A 23,716-nucleotide genomic window follows, 5' to 3' on the forward strand; every position below is an offset into this window, starting at 1 on the left:
GGAATATACAACAGAGTTTTATAGAGCTACACGATATGTGATATCACAACAGACTGCAAAGCACATATGAGATTGCAGCTGTCTTCTATCAAGCTAGACATTAAAGAGATTTGCAAAACATAAAATAACGCCACTCTTCTCACAAAATTATGTTTCGGAAAAAATGTTTACCATAAAAATATGCTATGATGTAATAGGTTTGTTTTGCTATTTTCAAATTGTATAAATAAATATTTTGAAAATTTCTCAGTTTTAATTCCTAATATGGTAAATAGCAACATGATAGCCAACATAAACACAAGTTATATGGGGTCCACAATAATTTTTGAGTGTGTCAAGGGGTCCAGAGAACAAAAAGTTTGAGAACCGCTACACTACTGGATTTTGAAGAATGGAATTCAGGCAATGACTAAGGATCATCTTTTGGGGCCATCCTCTGGGGTTCTTTCAAACTTTCCTTCTCTTGGCTAAAATCTCTCGTCTTTAGATCTTTAGCCACAAGTTACAATTAAATCAATTCAATTTCCAGCTAAATTAATTCAACAATTATTTCCTGGGTGGCTGTTAGGAATAATCCCCGTGAAGACTGGTAGGGATATAAAAGCTCAAAAAATTTATAATAACCTGAGAAGTAAAGATGTCCACAGGGCAAAATTAGACAGTGATGCAAGGTAATACATAAATCAGTTCCAAAGTGAATGGCACAATTAGTAAATACTGTTAGCTTTGAGATGAGGAGAGAAATGTGGGTAGGCATTTTGGGGGCAAATCCTCACACAAAAAGTAATGCCTTTATTTATCCATTCTCTGCCTGTTTACCAGAAGGAACTGTGGTAGCTCACAAAACAAGACAGAGCAATTAGGAAAAAAACAAATATATATATATATATATATATATATATATATATATATACACACACACACACAGTGAGATTACAATGTATGGAAAATGTGGGTAGAATAGTAAAAATGAAGCCAAAGATGAATTTAGAATAGAAAATCTTACGCTAAGACCTAGCACTGCCTGTATAATTTGTGGGGCCCAATGCAAAATGAAAATGGAGGGTCCCTTGTTAAAAAATTAAGAATTTCAAGACGGTAACAGCAGAGCATTAAAGCAAGTTCAGGGCCTTGTAAAGCGTGGAACCCTGTGTGACTGTACAGGTTGCACACTCATGAAGGCAACCCTGCTAAGGTCCTCCAAAATCCTGTAAGGTGGGTTCCATATCTAGCTCTAAGCTAATTTAGAAGACAAAGCAAAGAAGAAAGTATGACCAGTTCCAAAATTTACAATATTCATTACCCAGCAAGTGCCATGAAAAATGGTCAGAATTACATCACAATAGAATTTTAACTTTGAAAAGCAAATTGGAAATTATTTTGTTCAAACCCTTTCATTTCTCAGTTCAAGAAAGAGGCCCACAGATGATAGGGCTTGCCAAGACAACACAGGGAGTTAAAGACCAAGGTGAAATTATAGCCTAGTCTGCTCATTCTTAGCTGAGAGCTTAGAGTATCAGGAGATCTTTCTTCCTTTCCTATCTGTCTTAATATCCACTTCCATTGTTATACGAGAGAAATTACAACAAATAATAAAAGCAGGAAAATTTATTCAATGTTTTGTACGCGTCACACATTGTACCACACATCTAATCCTCACAACCACTTTATGAAGGATTAGTATTATCCTCTCCTATAGTCAAAGAAACTTAGTACAATTAAGTAACTTGCCCAATGCCACACAGCTAGAATTGGACCCAGAGAATCTGATTCCAGAGACCCTGCTCTTCTATTTCCTGCCTTTTTTTCTGATCTTCTAGATATGGGTCCCACACACATCCTTTTGAAAAACTAAACCAAGATTCAGATAACAGAAAGAAACCCTGAATAATATCTATCTAGTCCAGCCCCTTAATTTTACAGATAAGGAAACTGAGAACTAGAAGGAGATACACTGCTTATCAAGATCACCACCAAGAGACTGGCCAAGTTTATCCAATGTTCTTAATACTATTTTTCCCACACTGGCAGTGTATCAGAATAGTCCTAGGAGCTGTTTAGAAATACAGAGTCACAGGCCCACACCAGACTAGAAATCTAGATTTCTTGGTACCAGGGCAGGGGCCAGAGGCTGTTCTAATAACTCCATAGGTGGTTGGCAGCAAGCAGCCAGCCAAGTATTAGTCTATGAACTGGGGTAGGACTGCCTGCCCCACACCCTCTCTTCCTCTCTACATAAATCAAACATCCTTTATATGTAGCTGAAGGTAAGGGATATACAACAACATGACTCTGCCAGTTAACATCTCTAAATTCCACTGAAATCAATAAACCAAACAAAAACAAAAATAAAATCAATACTTAACGATCGCAAATCTGTTCTGGTTAGGTAATAGATGTTTTTATGAAGGATGAGTTCAAAGAACAAGAGACAGGAGGCAGAGACACGCTTTCAGAGGTAGAGGAGTCATGAGGTGAAAGGTAAGGAAGGACCTGAACTACGACAGCAGCCAGTGGGCATGCAAAGTAGATGTATGGAAGAACAACTTGCAAAGAAAGAATGGGGCTAGGGTGAGACAAGATTGAAGGACTGTATCTGGTTTTTCTATGCAGTCAGAAAGCACCCAGGCTTCTCAATTCCAACAGTAGTTCCCCAACAACAGAGGTCAAACGTGTGGCAGTTTAGAGCCTGACAGTGTACTAGATGATAAACTTCAAATATGATTATTTATAAGTAATCTTTATAAGAGGTTAATAGTCTAGTTAATAACATGAATGCTGAAGTATTTAGGAGTGGTGAATTGATATCTGTAATTTATTTTAAATTATACTAAAAGTAAGCTAGATTTATGGCTGGATAGAGCGATGGATGGATAACCCACAAACAGTCAATTCCAACTCATGGCAACACCATGAGTGTCAGAGTAGAACTGTGCTCCATAGGGTTTTCAATGGCCGGTTTTTCAAAAGTAGATTGCCAGGCCTTTCTTCCCAGGTGCCTCTGGGTAGACTTGAACCACCAACCTTTCAGTGAGCAGCTAAGCTTGTTAACTGTGCCATCCAGCTACTCCTGGGTGGATGGATACATATGTAATAAAGCAAGTATAGTAAAATGTTAGTGATAATATCTAGGTAGTAACAATATGGGTGTTCACTCTAAAATTCTCTCAACTTTGCAGTATGTTTGAAAATTTTTCATAATAAAATACCGGGGGAAAAAGTCTTTAATAAAAGTAGCCAAAGCCAAATGACATTTCGTTAGCAGCATCAAAACTTTACTAAATAGAAACAACATAAGACCTGGCTACTTTGATTCATACATAACCCATCCCATTGCTGTCGAATCAATTCCAACTCGTAGCGACCCTATAGGACAGAGTAGATCTTCCCCACAGGGTTTCCAAGGCTGCAATCTTTACAGAAGCAGACTGCCACATCTTTCTCCCACTCAGTGGCTGGTGAGTTTGAACCACTGACCTTTTGGTTAGTAGCCAAACACTTAAACACCATGCCACCAGTGCTCCTTTTCATAGATAAACAGAGTTTAAAATTGGAGGAGAAAATAATACTTATTTCTCAAGTGCTCCTTAAAAGCAGCTTCTTTCTCAGCTGTTGGTAACCTTCTGGGAACCAGAAAAAGCAAGACACTGGATTTTCACACATAAAGATGAGGAAAATCAATTTCCTTCCACAAAAACAGAACTAATTGGGGTAGAAAATTATCATTTCCCCCTTGTTAATAAAGCCTTAATGGATTATCCATAAATAAAATGTGCATTAGGCTCAGATGACAGTTCTGATTGCAGTCCTAACCCAAGGACTTAGAAAGTAAACTCTGAGCAAAGAACTTTCACTTCACAGTGACCCTAGAAGGTATTTTCAAAGTCACCAAGGTAGTAAACAATACATGAGGTCAGCTTTTATATGCAGATTAGCAATTCATTTCTGCCTTGTTTCTACCCCTACCCCCTGCAGGCTGCCTTCTAGCGCCCAAAGATGGGATGGTAGGTGCATGATCCTGTTCAGCCTTTATGATCCCTACTGGAATACGCCCTATCTTACTCTTCTCCAAACTCCCCAAATTTTCATGACATATTTCCAGAAATCCTCCCACAAATGGAAATGACCACCAGTACTTTTCTGAAGAATCCTTCCCTTAACCTTGAACATATGACACACACTGCAGATGGGGCCTCATTCTTTTGAATGAGGCCATATGTTTCTGTGATTACTACTTACCAACAAGACAAATGGAACAATAACCTATTTTCAGATAAGACTCCTATTCCTCCTTTTAAATTAGTATCAAACTCTTGGGTAGAGAAGAAAAACAGCGATAGCTGCTGCAGAATTATTCTGTTTTAGAGATGCCAGTGTTTCCATACTTCTTGGATTATTTTAGTTCATTTGTATCTTGACTTGTCATCCCTTGGTTAAAAAAAAAAAGAGAGAGCTTTTTCCTTAGAATGATTCATTTTATTAACACCATCCTTCAACTAAGATGGAGCCAAATTTTTTAGTATCCATTTGCTCTATGTTGGGTATTCTTCCTCAAGACCTGCATTGATTCAGCATTATACTTATCTAGTTGTTACTTCTAAATTCAGTTACTTATTCAACAAATATTTATTGAGTGTTCATGTGCCAGATACTGTACAATCACTAGAATACAAATTATATTAAATTAAATAAAACAATGTCCCTGACCTTTAATGCATAGCCTAAAGGAGGAAAATTTGTAAATAAATACTTCCAGTGTACAATGAGGCAAATATTATTCTACTAGAGTGCTTCAAGTTCTCATTGTGTTTTAAACAGTTCCCTAAGTAAATGGGAGGCTAATGCACTCAGAACATTTTATCATTTTTAAAATGTATCTCTTCATATTCTCCAATAGTTAGTTATAAGGACAGGAAATGAAATTAGATCAACCTTGACAATTTACCGGTTATATACCGTTACTCACTGAAAGTAAATTAGAGGGAATTTTCAGGTTTAGTTTAAAAGGCCAATAGCAAGATTTTGTATAATAACAAGAAAATAATAAAAATAATTGCTAAAGCACATTTTAGAGAATGGCTTACCACAGGAATCTGCTACAGAAACGTTTTGCTTATTAAAATGCCTAGTATTATATGCAGAATAACAACACTATTTAACAGTTGGTGTATGTGTTTTTGTCCTACAAATCATTTAAAATTTTAATATTTTCTAACTTCAGGTATTCTAGAACTATCATTAAAACAAGAATTTAAAATTTGGAAACACAGAGAAGGAAAGTAGTGTTTAACCACGAACGGTCCTGAGGTACAGAAAATATAAACTGCAACAACTGCAGGATCAAAATCATTAGCATCATGACTGCTGGCAGCTCACCCATTACACCAGCAATCCTATTCACTTACGGCTGAGCTTCGTATTGATTTGTTTACAGTACCCTATTCCTGTAAGCCCAAAACCTCTACTAAGCCTGTTATTGGAATCCTTTTTATCAAATCATTCTCAACAGAAAGGACTCTTTTGATGTCTTACCCTGTAACTCTTAAAGACACTTGAGGGGGGATAAAATGATCACTCACTTGCTTTTCAATTCTATCTTATAGAGAGAAGTAAAAAAGCAAGCATAAGATCATGGCAAATCTCAGAGAATTGCTCCATCTGGTAGTGACATCAAGAAAACCCTGTAGAAGAGTACATCTACCTCTTCAACACAACTTCCTAAAAATCCTACACTCATCTAGCGAGGGCTTTCCTTCAGCATGCAAGAATTTGATATGAATTTATTTATGTTTTCAGTTTATGACAGCTTCAGGGGTGATGCATCTACAAGTCACCTCCCATCTTGTAAAGCAGCCCTTCTTATAATTTCTACAGAGATGAGATCTTACGAGTTCAAATTTTATTATTCCCAGGCTTAGTAAATAAGTTGTGTTTATTCATCTTGTCTCTAATTTAGCTATCAACTCAGCAAAATCTTTCAGCACCACTCAACAGACCTTGCTTTTATTAGATTCACAATAATTTCTAGTTTCCAACTCAAAAGGATTTCTTCACCTCAGTACTTCTATTATTGGACGTCTCTGCTGAATTTGATTATATCGTTCATATCAAAAAGGAAATTTGCTCCATCTCCTTAAAACCTCATCCCTCTCTCTGAACGTCCTTTTGTGGTCCTCATGGGTTCCCAGTCCTTTATTAGTCCTTATACACCTTAATTCAACCTGTGCTAAAATCAAATCATTGTCAGACCGAGATTTATTTCTCCTCTTGATTCTCTACCTCCAGAATACTGCAAGTCTTGAACATTTTAACTGATAAATTTTCTCAAGTCTGGGTTTTCTTCTTAAGGCCTACTAACACCGTTCTGGTTGGAAGAAACATTTCTAAAAACATGGCCTATGAAGACAATCTGCATCAGAAATACCAAGAATAGGGGCATATTAAAAATGCAGATATCACTTTAGTTCTATTTTTTAAGAGTTAAGGTTTTATTGGATAGTAGCTAGTTTACATCACTGGTAAAATTTTTAACTTAAATCCTTAGCCCCAAATTTGGAATAGCTCATTTATTTCAAACTGCTAATCCAGTTACTTCATCACAAAACATTTCTTCCCAGTCTAATTAGCAACTGAATTGTTATTATCCCTCAACATAAGACCTTACGAAGAGGTTTTTAAAGATGAAATACATTAATAATGTTTTCCTCTTCATCATATATCTATTTGTTCCTTTAAATCTGAATAACCAAAACTTATTCAGGACAAAGTAGAAGTGCCCCATAGGGTTTCCAAGGCTGTAAATCTTTACAGAAGCAGACTGCTCCCACATCTTTCTCCAGCAAAGCAGCTGGTGGGTTCAAACCTCAGACCTTCTGGCGAGTGCTTAACCACTGTGCCACCAGGGCTCTCTTATACTTGAATAATCAGGTTTAATTTCCCCCTTTAATGGTGAAAGAAGGTTTAACCCATTTTGTTTTCGTCCAAACTGGGGGTCACATAGGTCATGACCAGAATTTAAAGAACACTAACAACTTCGTTTCAGAAATATGTGTGTGTGTATGTGTGTTTAATGGATTTTAATGTAATTTAAAAAAAAAATTGTGGGCCTTGGAAAACCATTACTTTAATCTATTGTTACTTCATTTCAAGAAAGTACACTTAACATATTAATTCTTGAAGCAAGCCAAAAAGGCCTTATTTTTTTCTCCCTTCCTACTTCTCAAGAGTAAAGTAACTTTCTGCAAGGTCAAAGTCTAAAATATGTTATTTGTAGTCCTTTTCTTCTCAGCCTCAGTAAAAATAAATTTTCCAATTGGCATTCATGTTTGCTCTTCATTACTTTTGAAGGCCAGAGACTTTGTAACATATTAAACAGTAAAACTCATTAAACTAGTACAATGCAATTCAAAAGCTAGAGGCTCAGGACTGAAACTATTACTGCTCTAGGGTGGGAGGTCTGTGTCCTTGCCTCAGGGCACATCCTTCCAACAGATTTAGGAACTTCAGCTCCAGTTCTATGAAAACTGAAAGCCACCCCTTTCTAAGCCTTAGGTTACATTTTCACCACAAGGGTAGTGAGCTTGGGTAAAGAAGCAACTTCAAACGCATTTGAAAACACTGATAATATCACTTTTCAGTGACTGATGATGTAGTTTGAATGACTTGGGCCTTTATCTTCTCAGTTTCCCTCATTGTTTCCAGAGGCTTTTGGGTATTTTATCATCCAAAAGAGAGGCAAATCAATATTTTCATCCTACCAGTAGAGATAACCAACCCTGGTGGAATGCTGGAGTTACATAACATACGCTGAATTTAACTTGGAACTCCTTTCCTTCTACGCTAGCCAAGCATCGAACATGGGCATAAATTAGAATGCATACATTAAATATAGAAAAGTATGGAAAACTGAAGAGGTTCCCTTGCACCACTGGCAAATGAACAGTTTAACATCTGCCTAGTTGGAATCGATACTTTTTAAATTATAAATGTCTCATCATAGAGTAATCTTTCCATGTTGTTGACTGCCTTCCTGAAAATATGCTAAGCAAGGTGTATTGTTGTTGTTATTTTATTTCTGTGCATAAAGTAGATTAGAGTTTGGTTTTGGAAGGAATTTAAAAAAAAGGTTTTCTAAGAGATTTGTAAGTTTAAAAGGGGGAAAAATCATACTCAGTTCTAAGGTACAATATATTTTAGATTTGGAAAATTTTTCATCTTCTGACTTGTGGCACACTGACAACTCTTTTTCGCCCCTTGCCAAAATGAAGCATTAATTTTGATGTATGAGCTTAAAATAGACACAAGCTTCTGGAAGCTACCTTTGTTACCCTTCCAATCCATGCCCGTGGCACTCTGGGATTCCATTTGTCACTCTGTAATAATAATACCACCAGTTGCTATCCAGTCAATTCTGACTCATGGTGTACCCACGTGTCAGAACTGACTTGACACCAACTGGTAGTATTACTATCAACTGATGTGTAAGAGTAGAACGGTGCTCCACAGGGTTTTCAATGGCTAATTTTTTGGAAGTAGATTGCTAGGCCTTTCTTCCAAGGCACCGCTGGTGGACTAGAACCTCTAACCTTTCCATTATCAGCAAAGCATGCCAACCATTTGTGCCATCCAAGGACTCTGTAATAATAATAACCAACCCTTATATAGCATTTTCAATATGCCAAATATTGTTCCAGGTACATTCTATATAACCCTATTTAATTTTCATAACAACCTTATGAGATAGATGCTCTGTAATATAATAGATTCCTTGCCTAGCCGCCCTCTGCCCCCCCACCCCCGCAATAGCCTGTGAATTCCTTCAGGGTAGGGATCTTGTGTTTTTGCTTTTGACCCAAAGAATGTCCAGTAGAATCTTGCTGTTGCTTGTTTGTTATAGAAAGCATATTTCAGAGATGATAATTTAAAAGAAACTGCAGTTTATTTAAGATAAAATATTCTCAGACTGGTTTACTGATAGTGTACTAAAAGAAAACAGCTAGAGAAAGGAAGCCTGCAATGAGTCATGGTTCTAACTAACCAGTAATTTATGAAAGGAAGAAGTTGAGGTGGGAATAACATTTATCCATATGCTGTAAGCATCCTCTGTTATCCTTTACAAGACGGGAGGCTGGGTAAGGGAGCAAGTTAAAGCATTTGGCAAAGCCAGCTAGGTTTTTGGAACACAGTTCCAAAGTCCATGGATATTCTCAATGGAGAAAAATAGTTTATTTACCATTATTAATAGTAAACACTGAAATTAAGACTAACAGAGTAGACTACCTAGTGTATGGGTTATCCAATCCCTTACAGGGTCGCTATGAGTCAGAATTGACTTGATGGCAACAGGTTTGGTTTGTTTTTGTTCTTTTTTTTACTTAAAGTCAGTGTAATAAAGTGGAAAGAATAAACATTTTGGAATCAGAGACAACTAGTTTGAATCTTATTTTATCTCTTAAAAGTTTCTTAACCTTGGACAAAAAACTTAACTGCTCTTAGTCTGCTTTTTTCTTTTTACAAAATAGGGACATAATCTACACTGGACAGTCATAGTGCTGATAAAATAAATTGATGTATGTAAAGTATATAATCCATAGTAGATGGTTACAGTCATCATTGCTTTTTTTCCCTCTTCTCTTAAACTGCCAGCATCAAGCCATTTCCTTGCTTGCGTTTAAATTTCACTAGGGAGTGGTCAGCTAGAGAAAGAAAGGCTACGATTTTAGTGTATTCGGTAACTTGAGTTACTGAGTTTAAAGATGATTCCAGAAATGTATTGGTGCAACAGAATGTTTCATTCGACATTTGTGATTGTATCATTTTTCCCTTTCATTCCTTATTTTCCGCCTGACACTGGAGATACCCACATACCTGGTTGTTCCTTTTCTTGTTCACTCTTAGCTAAGGCACCATCCCTAAACATTTTTAGAAGTTGGAAGAAGGTACGATGGCCGTTTAGCAGGTATCATCTTTTGAGGCAGGCTATGACAAGGCATCATCAGTGCTCATAGTTGCTGAGTGGATGTGATAAAGGTTATGCCTACACATATAAGATGAAAGGTTTTATTCTTGGTACATAAAACACAATAATTCTATTATTTTGTCTCAAAAGAATTTTTCATGAGGTATGGTTTTTACTTACGAAGTATTTTCCATATATAACATTTTCAAATTCAGTTCTTTTGAAGTTTATTTTTGAAATAATTTAGGGCATTACAATCAATGTCTCAGTTGACACATGTGCAAAGAGAAACACATAATATTTAGCACTTTCCTGGGGGTAAAAGGAAATCTCAAATTTGATATACTTCTGAATGATCTATGAACAGTATTCTGTAGATTAAGTAAAATGTTCCCCTGATGACATGTGTAATATTACATAAGGAAAACAAATTACAGTACTATACCTGCGCTGTTTTTTCATTCTATGGGGTTTAAATTTTAAACTCTGTGGTTTAATATTTTTGAAATAGGACAAAAGTCAACCCTGCAAGACTTTCAAATTTCAGGGAAGAGAAGCTATCATTTCTGCTTTTCATTTTTGTTACATACAGCAATTTGGAGAGAAGATTTATCTCTGGGGCACGTGGACTTCATCTGATTTAAGTTTCAAACTGGTCTACTATACCACTGAATACATATTAATAAAGACTCTTTTAGGTTTTAATATATTAAAATATAACAATTACCCTTGGAACTCTTAATTTTCAAAAGCCAACAATATAGGTTTAGACAGTCATTCACCCCTAGTCCAATTACTCTACTGGGCTACATAAATCTTACGACCCGCTACCAGCCCATTGAACTACTGTTTGAAACTATTAGTTAAGGCATAGGGTACAGATTTGAGGTATTGCCTCTACCTTTATCTGGGAATGTCTGGGCTTCAGTCAAATAATAAACGCTTCTTTGCTAATGAGTGCAGTTGGCCAAAGCAAAACAATAACAGCAAAAGAATCCCAGGTTCAACTCATTAGAGTCCTGTTAGACTTATACACACTGACCCCTGCCTATAGTTAACTTCCAATGCAATTCATCAGGCTTATCACAATACCTCCAAATATCTACTTATCATACTTATCAGACAGAGGGTCAAAACAGCAAATTCAGTTATGGTGACCACTTATGACACAAACATCAAATTCAATTTAAACAGATTTACATTTATACTTTTCTGAATACCAAAAGAAGGTACAAGAGTCAAAACTTGATACTATCATATTTTCATGAAAGGAAGAACTTCTAAACCAAATTCTGGTTGAACGACAGGGAACAGGTCCATTTGGACAAATCCTTCTCCTTGGAGAGATATAGAGTAAGCAGAAACAATTTTACCTGTTTACTCAACATGAATTACTTATTTTTGAAAGAAACTGAAATTTAAAACTAACGCAATCCTTGCAAACATATAAGTGAGATATAGCTCTCTATTATGACTATGAATGTTTTTATAACCCCAGAATATCAATATTGAGAAAATGTAGATAAAAAGCTAAAGACTAATATATACATACGTGTGCATATGTGTGTGTATCCACATCCCTGGTGGTACAATGGTTAAGTGCTCAGCTGCTAACCAAAAGGATGGCGGTCCAAACCCACCCAGAAGCTCTGCGGGAGAAAGACCTGGTGATCTCTTCTGTAAAGTTTACAGCAAAAAATAAATAAATAAACCCTATAGGGCAGTTCTACTCTGTCACATGGGGTCGCAATGAGTTGGAATCAACTTGACGATACTCAGTGACTACAACTATATATATATATATATATATGTATATATATATATATATATATATATATTTTTTTTTTCGTATTGCTGTACTTGCTCCATGAAAACAAACTGTGATTTGCCAGAAAGAATATATGTCCTGAAGCCAGAAGATAGCCTGGAGTTAATTTTTTTTTTTTTTTGCCTTTCTGGGTATTGGTGTAAGAATATGTAAACTTAGCACAGCTTTGTCTAGATCATATAGTTATTGCAAGGTATAAATGAGTTATCCCTTATAATAGCACTTAGGAACCAAAAACCAAACCAAACCCGTTGCCGTCGAGTCGATTCCAACTCATACTGACCCCACAGAACAGAGTAGAACTACCCTATACGGTTTCTAAGGAGCTGTTGATGGATTCAGTGGTTAAGAGCAGCCAAGCTCTTAACCACTGTACCACCAGGGCTCCTCTTAGGAAACAGTAGATATATAATAAAAATTACCATAACATAAAAATATAATTATGCAATAATTCCTTGAGGGCAGGAGTTGTTGTATATTCTCCGTATCTACTAATGCACTAGGTATCTTATCTTGCAAGTAAAAGGTGAATTGTCCACAGTTCAGGATTCTAATAAAAATCACATGAAAGATTTCCAGAAGGGAATTTTCAGGGCAAACAGCCATCACTGAAAACTTTTCGTGAATAATTTTATGTTATTACTTGCATTGACATGACAACTTTAAAGTATAATCCTGCCCTGAAGAAGGTAAAGCAAAAATGCGTGCTTACAGCTAAACTCATTATTATAAATAGCAAAGGTGGCCTCTGGAGAAAATGCATCATGTCAAATTACATGGTTATAGAGTGAAGATTTAGTAAAGCATCTATGGTTGATTTTTGAGTTGGTATTTCATACATGGACAACTTAAAAATACAAGAAAACACCACTGGTAATGATAACAAGAGCCTCTCTGTTCTGTCTGAGCTACACACCAAGTTAAAATATTTAGAAAAAGAAGAAGCATATTAATTCTATTACAGCAGACGGTATAATTGAATATAGGAGAGTGTGTAATATTCATGCCCTGAAGAAGCAAGCAGAGCCTCTTTATACCTATTACTTCCACTTGGAGTGATGAATCCAAGGATAGTTGCTCAACTTATTGTGGTAATTAGCATGGATTTTGACAGCACTTCCCAACTGAGGATTTTTCTGGCTTTGGATCTGGCTCTGGCTCAGATTTTGAGGCAACTGTGAGAAGATGGGCTCTCTGTTTTTGAGGAACATTCCCCCAAATCTATTCAGGATTCTGTGTAGTTCCTGATCACTCCTTTGGCCCATTGACCTAATTCTCGGTTCTAAAGGACTAGATTTAATTAATATGTATTGAAAAGCTAGTACCACCTGTGAGAAGAAAACACTGCTCTGTATATTATTTAGGGCCAAAGAAGATGGTTATATTTAAGCCACAGACTCCACCCCCTTTTATTAAACTCTCACCTGTACTGGCTACTTTACTAACCAGTATCTCACTGAATCTTCACTAAGTTCCAGCAACATCATTTTTATCTGTGAGGAATGCGCAGCTCAGAGAGGTCGAGCTCATTATCCAAACTCAAAAATCCAGCGTTAAGAGAATTTCAAAACAACCATTAAAGGCATGGGATTTGAAATAAAAACAGTATAGTTTAAGGGCTCTGCTCTGACACTTGCTAGTTGTGTAACTTTTGACAAACTGATTTTCATACCAAGTTTTAGGACCTTGTATCCTGATTTCCCCCGAATAGCCTCAGTTTACATCTGTTGTCCCAGGGTCAGTACTAACAATAGCCCCTCTTTTCAATTTGAACAGTACCCCACCCTTGAGGATCCACTTCCCAAAGTGTAGACCAAGAGTAAGAAAAGCACTCTCGTCGGAAGAATATTTGTGGAGTCAATGTGGAGATGAAGATAAAACTCTCACCTAGGACACAGTATGCTATAAAAGCTCAGAAAAAGTTTGCAGCTGCTATTATTATTCTTACCTAATAAAACAATGTGAGTGTTCTGGTGTTTTAAGAGGTGAAACATTAATTCTGGAAGGATCTGAGAAAACTCATAGTTTGGAACATATCTGTATGTGGAGGGAGGTGTGTAGACGATAAGGTGTATAGAATAAAAGAAACTATAAATAGGGACTGAGTTATGGAGGGCCTTGTAGATTAGGCTGAAGAGTCTGGTGCCAATTGTACATTCAAGGGAAAAATCTGTGAAGATTTCTTAAACGATAATTGACATGATTACATCTAGCTTTTAGGGAAATAACTCAGTGTCTTACCCACCTCCCCGCTCCTTCTTCCTCCCTTTTCTTACCATTCCACCACTCCCAACTAGTCCATCACCATGTCTTTTTTTGCTACTCCCAAAACAATAGCAAATGTATCCTCTCCCTCCATTTTCACCATGAGCCTCCCAGGCCAGGCCACTATCATCTCTTATCTAGACCACCTCAGGAATCCTAATCCTCACTGGACTCCTGCTTCCACTCTTATACCCCACCTCTCAGTCTATACATCACGGAGAAGCTTGAATCTTTTTTGTTTGTTTTCTTTCTTTTTTTTGTTTTTTCACATTTTTTGGGAATTGTTTTAGATTTACAGAAAAGTTGCAAAGATAGTAAACAGTTTCTGTATACCCTTCAACTAACCTCCTTAATGTTAACATCTATATAAACATGGCACATTTAAACTACAGACTTTAATTTCACAAATTTTTCCACTAATATCCTTTTTGTGTCCCAGGATTCAATCCAGGACACCATGTTACATTTAGATATTGTGTCTCCTTGGTCTTCTCCAACCCATGACAGTTTCTCAATCTTTTCTTAATTTTCATGACCTTGACAGCTTTGAGGAGTACTGGTCAGGTATTTTGTATAATTATCCTACACTTTGTATTTGCCTGAAGGTTTCTCATGATTAGACTGGGATTATGGATTTTTGGAATGAATACCACAGAAGTGAAATGTCCTTATCTCAACATGTCAGGGGGTACACGACATCACCATGACTCATGTCTGGTGATGTTAACATCGATCATTTGGTTCAGATGGTGTCTGCTAGGTTTCTCCACTGTAAAGTTTCTCTGCTCTACTCTATTCATTAGAAGTAAGTCACTAAATTCAGCTCACATTTTGTTGTTTTTGTTGGCTGCTGTGGAGTTGGCCCCAACTCATGGCGACTCCATGAATGCCATGTACAACAGGATCAGACTGTTGTGATCTACAGGGTTTTCACTGGTTGATTTTTCGGAAGTAGATTGCCAGACCTTTCTTCCTAGTCTTCTTCGGTCTGGAAGCTCTGCTGAAACCTGGTTAGCATCATAGCATCACACACACCTCCACTGACAGATAACTAGTTGCCACACTTGAGGTGCATTGGCCAGAAATTGAAGCTAGGTCTTCCTCATGGAAGGTAAGAATTCTACCACAGAACCACCATTGATCTCCCCCTTACTCACACTCTAGGGGAGTGGAATTAAGTTCCTTGTCCTGGAGGGGATGGGATCTACATTTATTACTTGGAATTTCCTGTAAAAACAGATTTGTCCCTTCTTTCCCTATTTATTTATATCACTAGAGACTCACAGATATTTGTTACATAACATGTTCTTTTAAATATAAATCACATGCTGTTACTTTTCTGCCTAAAATTCCCCAATGGGCATTTTTATACTTTCCATTACACTACAAATAAAATCCAAACTCCTTACCCTTCTAACAAAGCCCATATAATCTACCTAGTTTGAAATTTTATTTCATACCACTCCCCACTCCCTACTCTAGCCTTCCCCAGCCCAGCTAAGCTGGCCTTCTTTCTTTGCTTGAACTTGTCATACTGTTCACACCTTGGGGCTTTGCACTAGTTGGTCTCTGCTAGAAATACCTTTACCTCTGGTCTTTGCACTCAGGTCTCAACTTAAAAGACACCTTTTCAGAGAAACTTCTCTTGATCACCCACTGCAAAGTACCCAATCACTTGCATTCTGTCACATTACTTATATTCTTTTCATGTCAACCCATTAAAACCAGATATTTTTATCATTATTTTAATTTATCACTATATTGTTTGTTCTCCTCCCCTCCTCATTAGAATGTAAACTCCATGGGAGCAGAAACTTCATTTCACCACATCCAGCATACAGAAAAACTTCCAATGTATAAGTAGTAATAAGTGTTTGATGAATGCATACACAAACGAATGATGGGGAGGACTAAGAGACCTAAGGCAGAAAGATGAATTAGAAAAATGTGTAATACCAAGACAGGAGGCAATGAGGGCTTAACTTTCAAAGAAGGCTTATAATTTGCTGTCCATGCTGTTGATCAAGAAGTTCATTATTCTTAGATTTCTAAAGATGTTTACCCTTCTTATTTGAAGGTTATAAAGCTCACACTCTGATTTAGGAATCTGCCTCCAGTTAAGCAACAAAGCCACATTTATATTATATCAGAACAAGGACTAGTTTTAAAAAATAACTGACTGTGCTCCTAGCTCTGTATTCTCTTTTTCACTTCGACAAATCATATTTGTAGAAAGCAGTGATATTAACAAAAATGGCCCTACATTTACTTCAACAGAGTAAAGGTGACTCTCTCGGTAGACAGAAGGAAGAAACTGGAAACCAAGTAATAAAGCACCTGTGTTAATTCCATCTTAAATCCATGAGGTTTGTGAATATAAATTTAATACTGATCTTTTTTTTTTTTTTTTTTTAAATACTGATCATTTTAAGGGGTGTAAAAGCAGTAGTAGGAGCTTACAATGTCACAGGGTTGAAGACCTGGCGTTCCCTTGCTTCCCAACAGTAGTACAGTGGGTTATTAACAGTTCCATCTATCACTGTCAGAATATTACCTGGTAGGTGTTCTTGCCAGCTTGCAATGCCCTGCGTCTACCTGACACTGGGATTCGTACACTCCTTTTCTTTTGTCTGGAATACATCTTTACCTGTTGTTTGTTGTTGGGTGTCACTGAGTCAATTCTGACTCATAACAATCTTATGTGACAGAGTAAAACTTTCCCATAAGGTTTCCTAGGCCATAATCTTTCTGGCAGTAGATCACCAGGTCTTTCTCCCTTGAAGCCACTGGGTGGGTTCCAACTGCTAACTTTTCAGTTAGCAGCTGAACCCTTAACCGCTGGGCCACCAGGTCTCCTTCACTGTTACCTAGTTAACACCTATTTATATATTGAGACTCAGCTTATGCATGTATCCTTTGGAAACCTTTAAGAACCAACTCTAATTAATATTCTGAATTTCTCTTGATCCAGGAGTCATTACACTTTATTAGTAGTGCTTGTTTATATTTTAGGTTTCCTGCTAGATTCTAAGTTCCTTGAAGGGAGGGGTTGGGTTGATTTAACTATTTATCCCCAGTTCTAGGATGGAAAACGAGTCCTGATGATGCAGTGGTTGAGCGCCCGATTGCTAACTAATCGGCAGTTTGAACCCACGGGACAAAGATGTGGCATTCTGCTTCCGTAAAGAGTAAATCCTTGGAAACCCTATGGGCTGTTCTACTCTGTCCTGTAGGGTCGCTATGAGTTGGAATGGACTGGACGGCAACGGGTGTGTTTTTGTTTGTTTGTTTTTGCTAGGATGGAATACCAACTCAGAATATGATATGAGACAGAACTAATTAAGTCCTGGACTACTTATTTCAAAAGATTATTAGAAAATATTCTTGCATTTTTACCTTCAACAAATAAGCCCCACAGAGGAAGGCAGTCTTAATCACAAAATGAATGTTTCAATGTACTGGTCACAGTTAATATCTAAGTAGTTGCTGTTACTATGCCCCAATATCAAACTCTACAATTCACCGAATACCTTCAGTCTTTTTGTCAAGGTTTTCAAATGGACCTTTTCCATAACCTAAATGGCTATTATTGTTTGTTTATATAATTGGCCACGTCTTACCCTCCTTTCAGCTTATTTTTAGCCTATTCATTCATTTCTATTGCAGCATGTGGAGGAACAGGATCCGAGCACCCAAACAAAACTTTGAACCCTCATATTGTAAAATACTTGAAATAAATTGTGTTTTTATAGAAACTTGATCAATTGGAATTCTTCACAGGGGCTGCTATCTTTCTTCCCTTTTGAGCCTTTAACCCAGTGGGGTGAATAAGAAAAACAACCTGAGAAATCCACACTAACTTGTTGCTATTTACCTATTATTAATGCTCCCATAAAAAGATTAATTTCCCTTTATCCACATGAAAAAAAAAAAACTTGCTGTATTATTAATTCGAATGAGTAGTATCTCCAGTTTAATAATGGACATCAACAGGTAAACAGAATTTTGTATAAAGGCGGTTTTACTGGAACAAATCCATTCTGTTTCTTCAGGTCCATCTTATTAAAATGTGCTTCCCATGAAATCTGGAAAGAATCACTTGGCGTTTTCAAGAAGAAAAGCTATATAACTAGGTATGCATAGAGAACAGCTTGCTGAATAATGCATAATTTTTAGTATTAACAACTCAACAGCTATATTCATACTGGATTCTAATAGTTCACATAGTGCTTGTTACCTTGGAAACCCAATGAATGATGGCAATTACATGGAAACACATGTAGTGCTTGTTTCAATATATCCTATTATAGTAAGGGAACCTGAGAAGCTAATTTATCTGCTCACTCTGGGATGCTGGGATATCAGAGTAAGTGGCCTGGAAACCTGTTACCAGGCGACACCTTATTCCTCCTACGTGAAATGGTGGAAAAGATTTTGGTTAGATGGTTATGTCTCAGAACACTAGAAACCTCACAGAGACCTTGGAGTACACAGATGTTCAGTTACCAGAGCTTAGTTTGGCAACATGGATTTGAGAATGGCAGAGAATGCTATCTTTGACTGTAAACCAAGATGAGGCCATTCAAATACCCTCCAGGAGAGTTACCAGAAACCTGGTGGATGAACTGTAAAGGATAAGAGCCAGGTTTCCACTGACATCCTAACAAAAATTGTAGCTACTTACAGAGGAGAATCATCTCCTTTTCCCAATAGGGATGAGAGACAGGAACAGGCGAGAAACAAGCAATAGTAGTGGCAGCAGGTGGAGGCGGGGAGAAGCAGTAAAGCAGGAAGCTTCATTTCACCAGGAGAAGAGGTAATAAGGACCCACCATAGCACAAAACAAGGAATATGGGACAATTAGAATAAGTCATACTCAATATCCATGAAAGTCTCAGCATTCATAGGAAGGGAGGTTTGGGAGGAGGAGATGAAAGGGTTCGGAGTCCTCATAATCCCAGTGGATGTGGGCTCCTAAGGCCCACAAGTTTCCATAACAAGTTTGGAAAGGGCTGAGAAATGAAAGGTCACACAATCGTAAATATAAACATGTATATTTTCAATAAAGATGATGGAAGGTGATACACATATAAATACGTTTGCTAAGAAAAGTGAATGGAAGTTTCAAACATTTTCTCACTCTGACATTCCACATCAGGGCTCTTTACATTATCCCCTCAGATATAAGGCAAGGTGTACCCAGGTGAGTTGATGAGCACCATGTCAATGTTTCCCCTTCCTTTAGGTCAGAGGAAGTCAAAAGGATAGCTGATCCAATAATAATGATGACAGTAAATGCTATTTTAAGCAGATGTTTGTCTCCAAAGCAGTCATTGTATATTTACATCTTTAGACTGTTAAGTCACCTTCTACTCCCTGGAGTAGTTACATTTTGGGACAAGTCAATTCCCTCCACATAAATATAATAATATTTAAAAAAACAAACCAAACCCACTGCCGTCAAGTCAATTCCCACTCATAGCGACCCTAAAGGAAAGAGCAGAACTGCCCCACAGGGTTTCCAAGGAGCTGCTGGTGGATTCGAATTGCCAACCTTTTCGACCTTCTGTTTAGCCACCGTAGCACTTAACCATTATGCCAGCACTCCATAACAATATTATGTAGTGTTTCTCAAAGAGTTGTGTTATGGATTGAATTGTGTGCCCCAAAAATATGTATATCAACATGGCTAGGCCGTGATTCCCAGTATTGTGTGATTGTCCACCATTTTCTCATCTGATATAATTTTCCTACGTGTTGTAAATTCTACCTCTATGATGTTGATGAGATGGGATTAGTGGAAGTTATATTAATGAGGCAGGACTTCATCTACAAGATTGGATTGTGTCTTGAGCCAATCTTTTTTGAGATATAAAAGAGAGAAGCGAGCAGAGAGACATGGAGACCTCATACCACCAAGAAAGCAACACCGGGAGCAGGGAGTTTCCTCTGGACCTGAGGTTCCTGGGCAGAGAAGCTCCTAGATGATAGGAAGACTGATGACAAGGACCTTCCCCCAGAGCCGACAGAGAGAGAAAGCCTTCCCCTGGAGCTGGTACCCTGAATTTGAACTTCCAGCCTACTAGACTATGAGATAAACTTCTGTTTGTTAAAGCCATCCACTTGTGGTATTTCTGGTATAGCAGCACTAAGACAAGTGGTCTACGGATTCCTGAGGGCTTATTACAGTGCAGATTCCAGAGTTCTGTTTCCAGAGTTTCTTATTTACCTTCCTAGAGGGATATCAAACCAAAACCAAATCTGTTGCAGTTGAGTTGATTCCTACTAATAGCGACCCTATAGGACAGAGTAGAACTGCCCCATAGAGCTTCCAAGGAGCAACTGGTGGATTCAAACTGCCAACCTTTTGGTTAGGAGCAGAGCTCTTAATCACTGAGCCACCAGAGCTCCAGAAGGAACCCAGGTATTATATTTCAACAAGTTCCTACAGGGAATTCTGACACATACTAATTTGACTGAGAATTGGTTTTGTTTGTTTCTAACTTATAAATTTATTTATGTAAATCTTGACACAGAGTAGAAAAAGGGACTAAATTTAAGTTGTACGTCTAATGAAATGCCTTTGTGATGGGGGAGTGAGCCCAGGGTAAATAAAGTCTAAGAGTTAAAAAAAAAAAAGACATACTATGAAAAAAATAAACCTTCCTATTATCCTATTCTCTAGTCCTCTAACCCATACACCAAAAAACAAAACAAAATAAAACCCATTGCTGTCAAGTCAATTCCGACTCATAGTGACCCTATAGGACAGAGCAGAGCTGCCCCATAGGGTTTCCAAGGCTGTAATCTTTATGGAAGCAGACTGCCACATCTTTCTCCCGTAGAGTGGCTGGTGGGTTTGAAACACTGACCTTTCGGTTAGCAGCCAAGTGCTTAACCACTGTAACACCAGCACTCCTTTCTAACCCATAGAAAATTGCTATTATTAGTTTTTGTAGGTGTGCTTTTTAGAAATATGTTATGAATACATCAATATAACAGCTCATATATGTATATATATTCTGTTGGAGTAGGGGGAAAACTGGGGGATTTACATCATTGTCCTGTGCCTTGCTCTTTTACATTTAACGGTATCTATGGTAGATTATTCTACAACAACACTTAAAGGCTTACCTCATTTTATAAATAGTTGCATGGAATTCCATAAAACAGAATATATTTTATAATATATAATAAATATAACTCATTTATCCAACTCACTGCAGATACATATTCAGGTTGTTTGCAGCATTTTGTAACTACAAACAATGCATAATATCTGTCAAGGTTTCAGAACTACTGTTCCAAATGTTCAAGATAAGATGGCTCAGTCTTTTACTGACTATAGGAAGGTATCATGGCCATTAATTGGTAAATTCATCATTCCCTGGAATGAGTGAGGCATACTAAACCACACAATAGTTTTGATATTAGCACCTGGCATACACCTTTCCTTCCACTTTTCTGTCATTAACTTGCCTTCTATATCTCTTTATTCTATTCTTTAAGAGACAAGAGTAAGATGTTTTTCTTTTCTAAAACTCTACTCTTTTTGACCATCTGTTTGTCTTTTATCCTACTCTCTTCTTTGTCCTAAACATGCCTTACTCTTCACTTGACTGAGGGTCAGTGCAGAGGAGTAACTCGTGCTTCTTCCATGATGTATACATGGGATTTACAGTCATTATTTTCCTCTGTTCAAAAAGAAGTCTGGATACTCAAAATCGTTAGCACTATATAAATGTAAGAAATAAAATTAACAGTGAACACCAAATAGATTGGATTTAAATTACTGTCTTTTAGGTTCTAAATAATATTTGGGATTTTAAATAATGCCTGGGTGTCTGTTTCTGAAGAGACATTAGAAAATGTATAATAATATTGTTGTCCTGTACAAACACTAGCCTGACCCAATACTAATACACTGAACACAGTAACTTCCCATACATAAACCTATATAAGCCTGTGACATGCATAGCGTTTTAAAGTTCACAAAACACATTCATATCTATTATCCTAGTTTAAAGCTAGAAAGATGTTCAATCTGTTTTAATACTGTATTGATATACAATGCCTTTTGAACTTCCAAACATGAAATAGGCCATTTTAAGTGTTTCTCTTTACCAAAGAATCATATATATCTTACTCCAAATATATTTCCTTCTTTGGAGTGACAGTTTCAATGTGAAACAGCTTAAATTAATAGCCATTTCTGTTTTACTTTTCCCCTTTGTGAAATAATTTAGAGTTTCTAGGCACTCTGTTTTTGTAAGTAAGCAGCCACGAAAGATTAGAAAAGAATTCAGGACAATGAATTTTCTTGGCAAAATAATATATAAGCTGAATGTTGTCTATGAAATCACCTGTGCCACTGGCAGCTGGGTTCAGTGGTATACAATAAACGACAAAACAAGCTTTTGCGAGGATATTTTAATACTCTGTCATGTGGTTATTGATTTCAGAACTTCTTCCTGTCAGTTTTATGCTGCATTTCTTCACAAAACTGACAGGCAGCTGACAAGGCAAGAAAAATTTAGGAAATTTGCCTGGTGGTGAAATTTAACAGAATTTTTCCTTTAGGGGAATAAAACATTTCTTCTAAGTGCAGAAAGATAAGTTAGAACTTTCAGGAATTAACTGTTTCCCTTAGACATATTGCCTGGAATCATGTCCCAGCTCTGCCTCTTACTTGCTACACAGCCCTGCGCAAACTATGTAACCTATCTGTGCCTCAGTTTCCTCATCCACAAAAACCCTTACAAGGTTACTGTGAGGACTTGAATGAACAATTACATGTAAAGCACTTGTGATTGTAATAGTAATAGATAACAGTGAACATTACATCAGTTTGAGTCACAACCCTCTATTTTAGGTTCTAGGGATAAATATTAAATAGTATTTTAGAGTATATATTAAAAAAATACATCTAGAATTACATAATAATACTTCTGTACATTAAACCCTTAATTTTCCATGTAATATTGTGAATAGCATTAAAACTTGATAATAATTTTAATAAGCAGATATAGGTGGAAAGACTATTTAGAGAGAAAAACCATGGTTTATTACAGTCTTTGCTAATCTAGATTTACTCAGTTAAAATGTTTACTTCTATCTTCACCGGCAACTCAAAGACACTCACCCAATTTAAGTTTTCCAACAATCCCTCTTATTCGCTTTCTCACCCAACCGCCCACAATTACTGACAGCCACCTCCTACATACAGGAGTGTTGGTGTCTGCCAAAGGAAGGAGACAGAAAAATGTTACAGGTCTGAAGTAAGCAATCAGAATTGCCTTGGAGAGAAAACAAAGGCAAGGAGAACTTCATTTTGTTTCCTACGGAGCTGTTCTTTTTAGGAGCACACAACACTTTTCTACAATAGGAAATATACACACTTTGAGTGAAAGAAAGATATCAAAAAGTAATTGAAGCAGCAGACATCAACTACAGGACATGAAGAGAGAAACAAAAAATTTAGGAGAAAATATGTTAATAAGAAATGTCAACTTGTAAAGCAAAGTCCGCATATAACATAGTCACTGAACTACCCAGATAAGGGAACTATAATCCCGTCACAGGTATAAAAAACAAAACAAAACAAAAAAACACAGAACTAGACAATATACCAAGGCACCAGCAGAGATATGACTCTACTGTCCCTG

At 37.0% G+C, this 23,716-nt stretch overlaps 1 protein-coding gene across 1 annotated transcript in view; it reads right to left on the reverse strand.

The window, feature by feature from the left end:
- PRKG1 (protein kinase cGMP-dependent 1) overlaps positions 1-10,272 on the reverse strand; it is a 570,089-nt gene extending 559,817 nt beyond the window's left edge. The window contains exon 1 of the mRNA XM_023739537.1: positions 9,868-10,272. Within this exon, the coding sequence (XP_023595305.1) occupies positions 9,868-9,919 (52 nt within the window). The 5' untranslated portion in view covers positions 9,920-10,272. The remainder of the gene's footprint in view (positions 1-9,867) is intronic.
- Positions 10,273-23,716: the final 13,444 nt, after the last annotated feature.

Source organism: Trichechus manatus, unplaced genomic scaffold (genome assembly GCF_000243295.1).
Source record: "Trichechus manatus latirostris isolate Lorelei unplaced genomic scaffold, TriManLat1.0 scaffold00007, whole genome shotgun sequence".
Classification (NCBI taxonomy): Eukaryota; Metazoa; Chordata; class Mammalia; order Sirenia; family Trichechidae; genus Trichechus; species Trichechus manatus.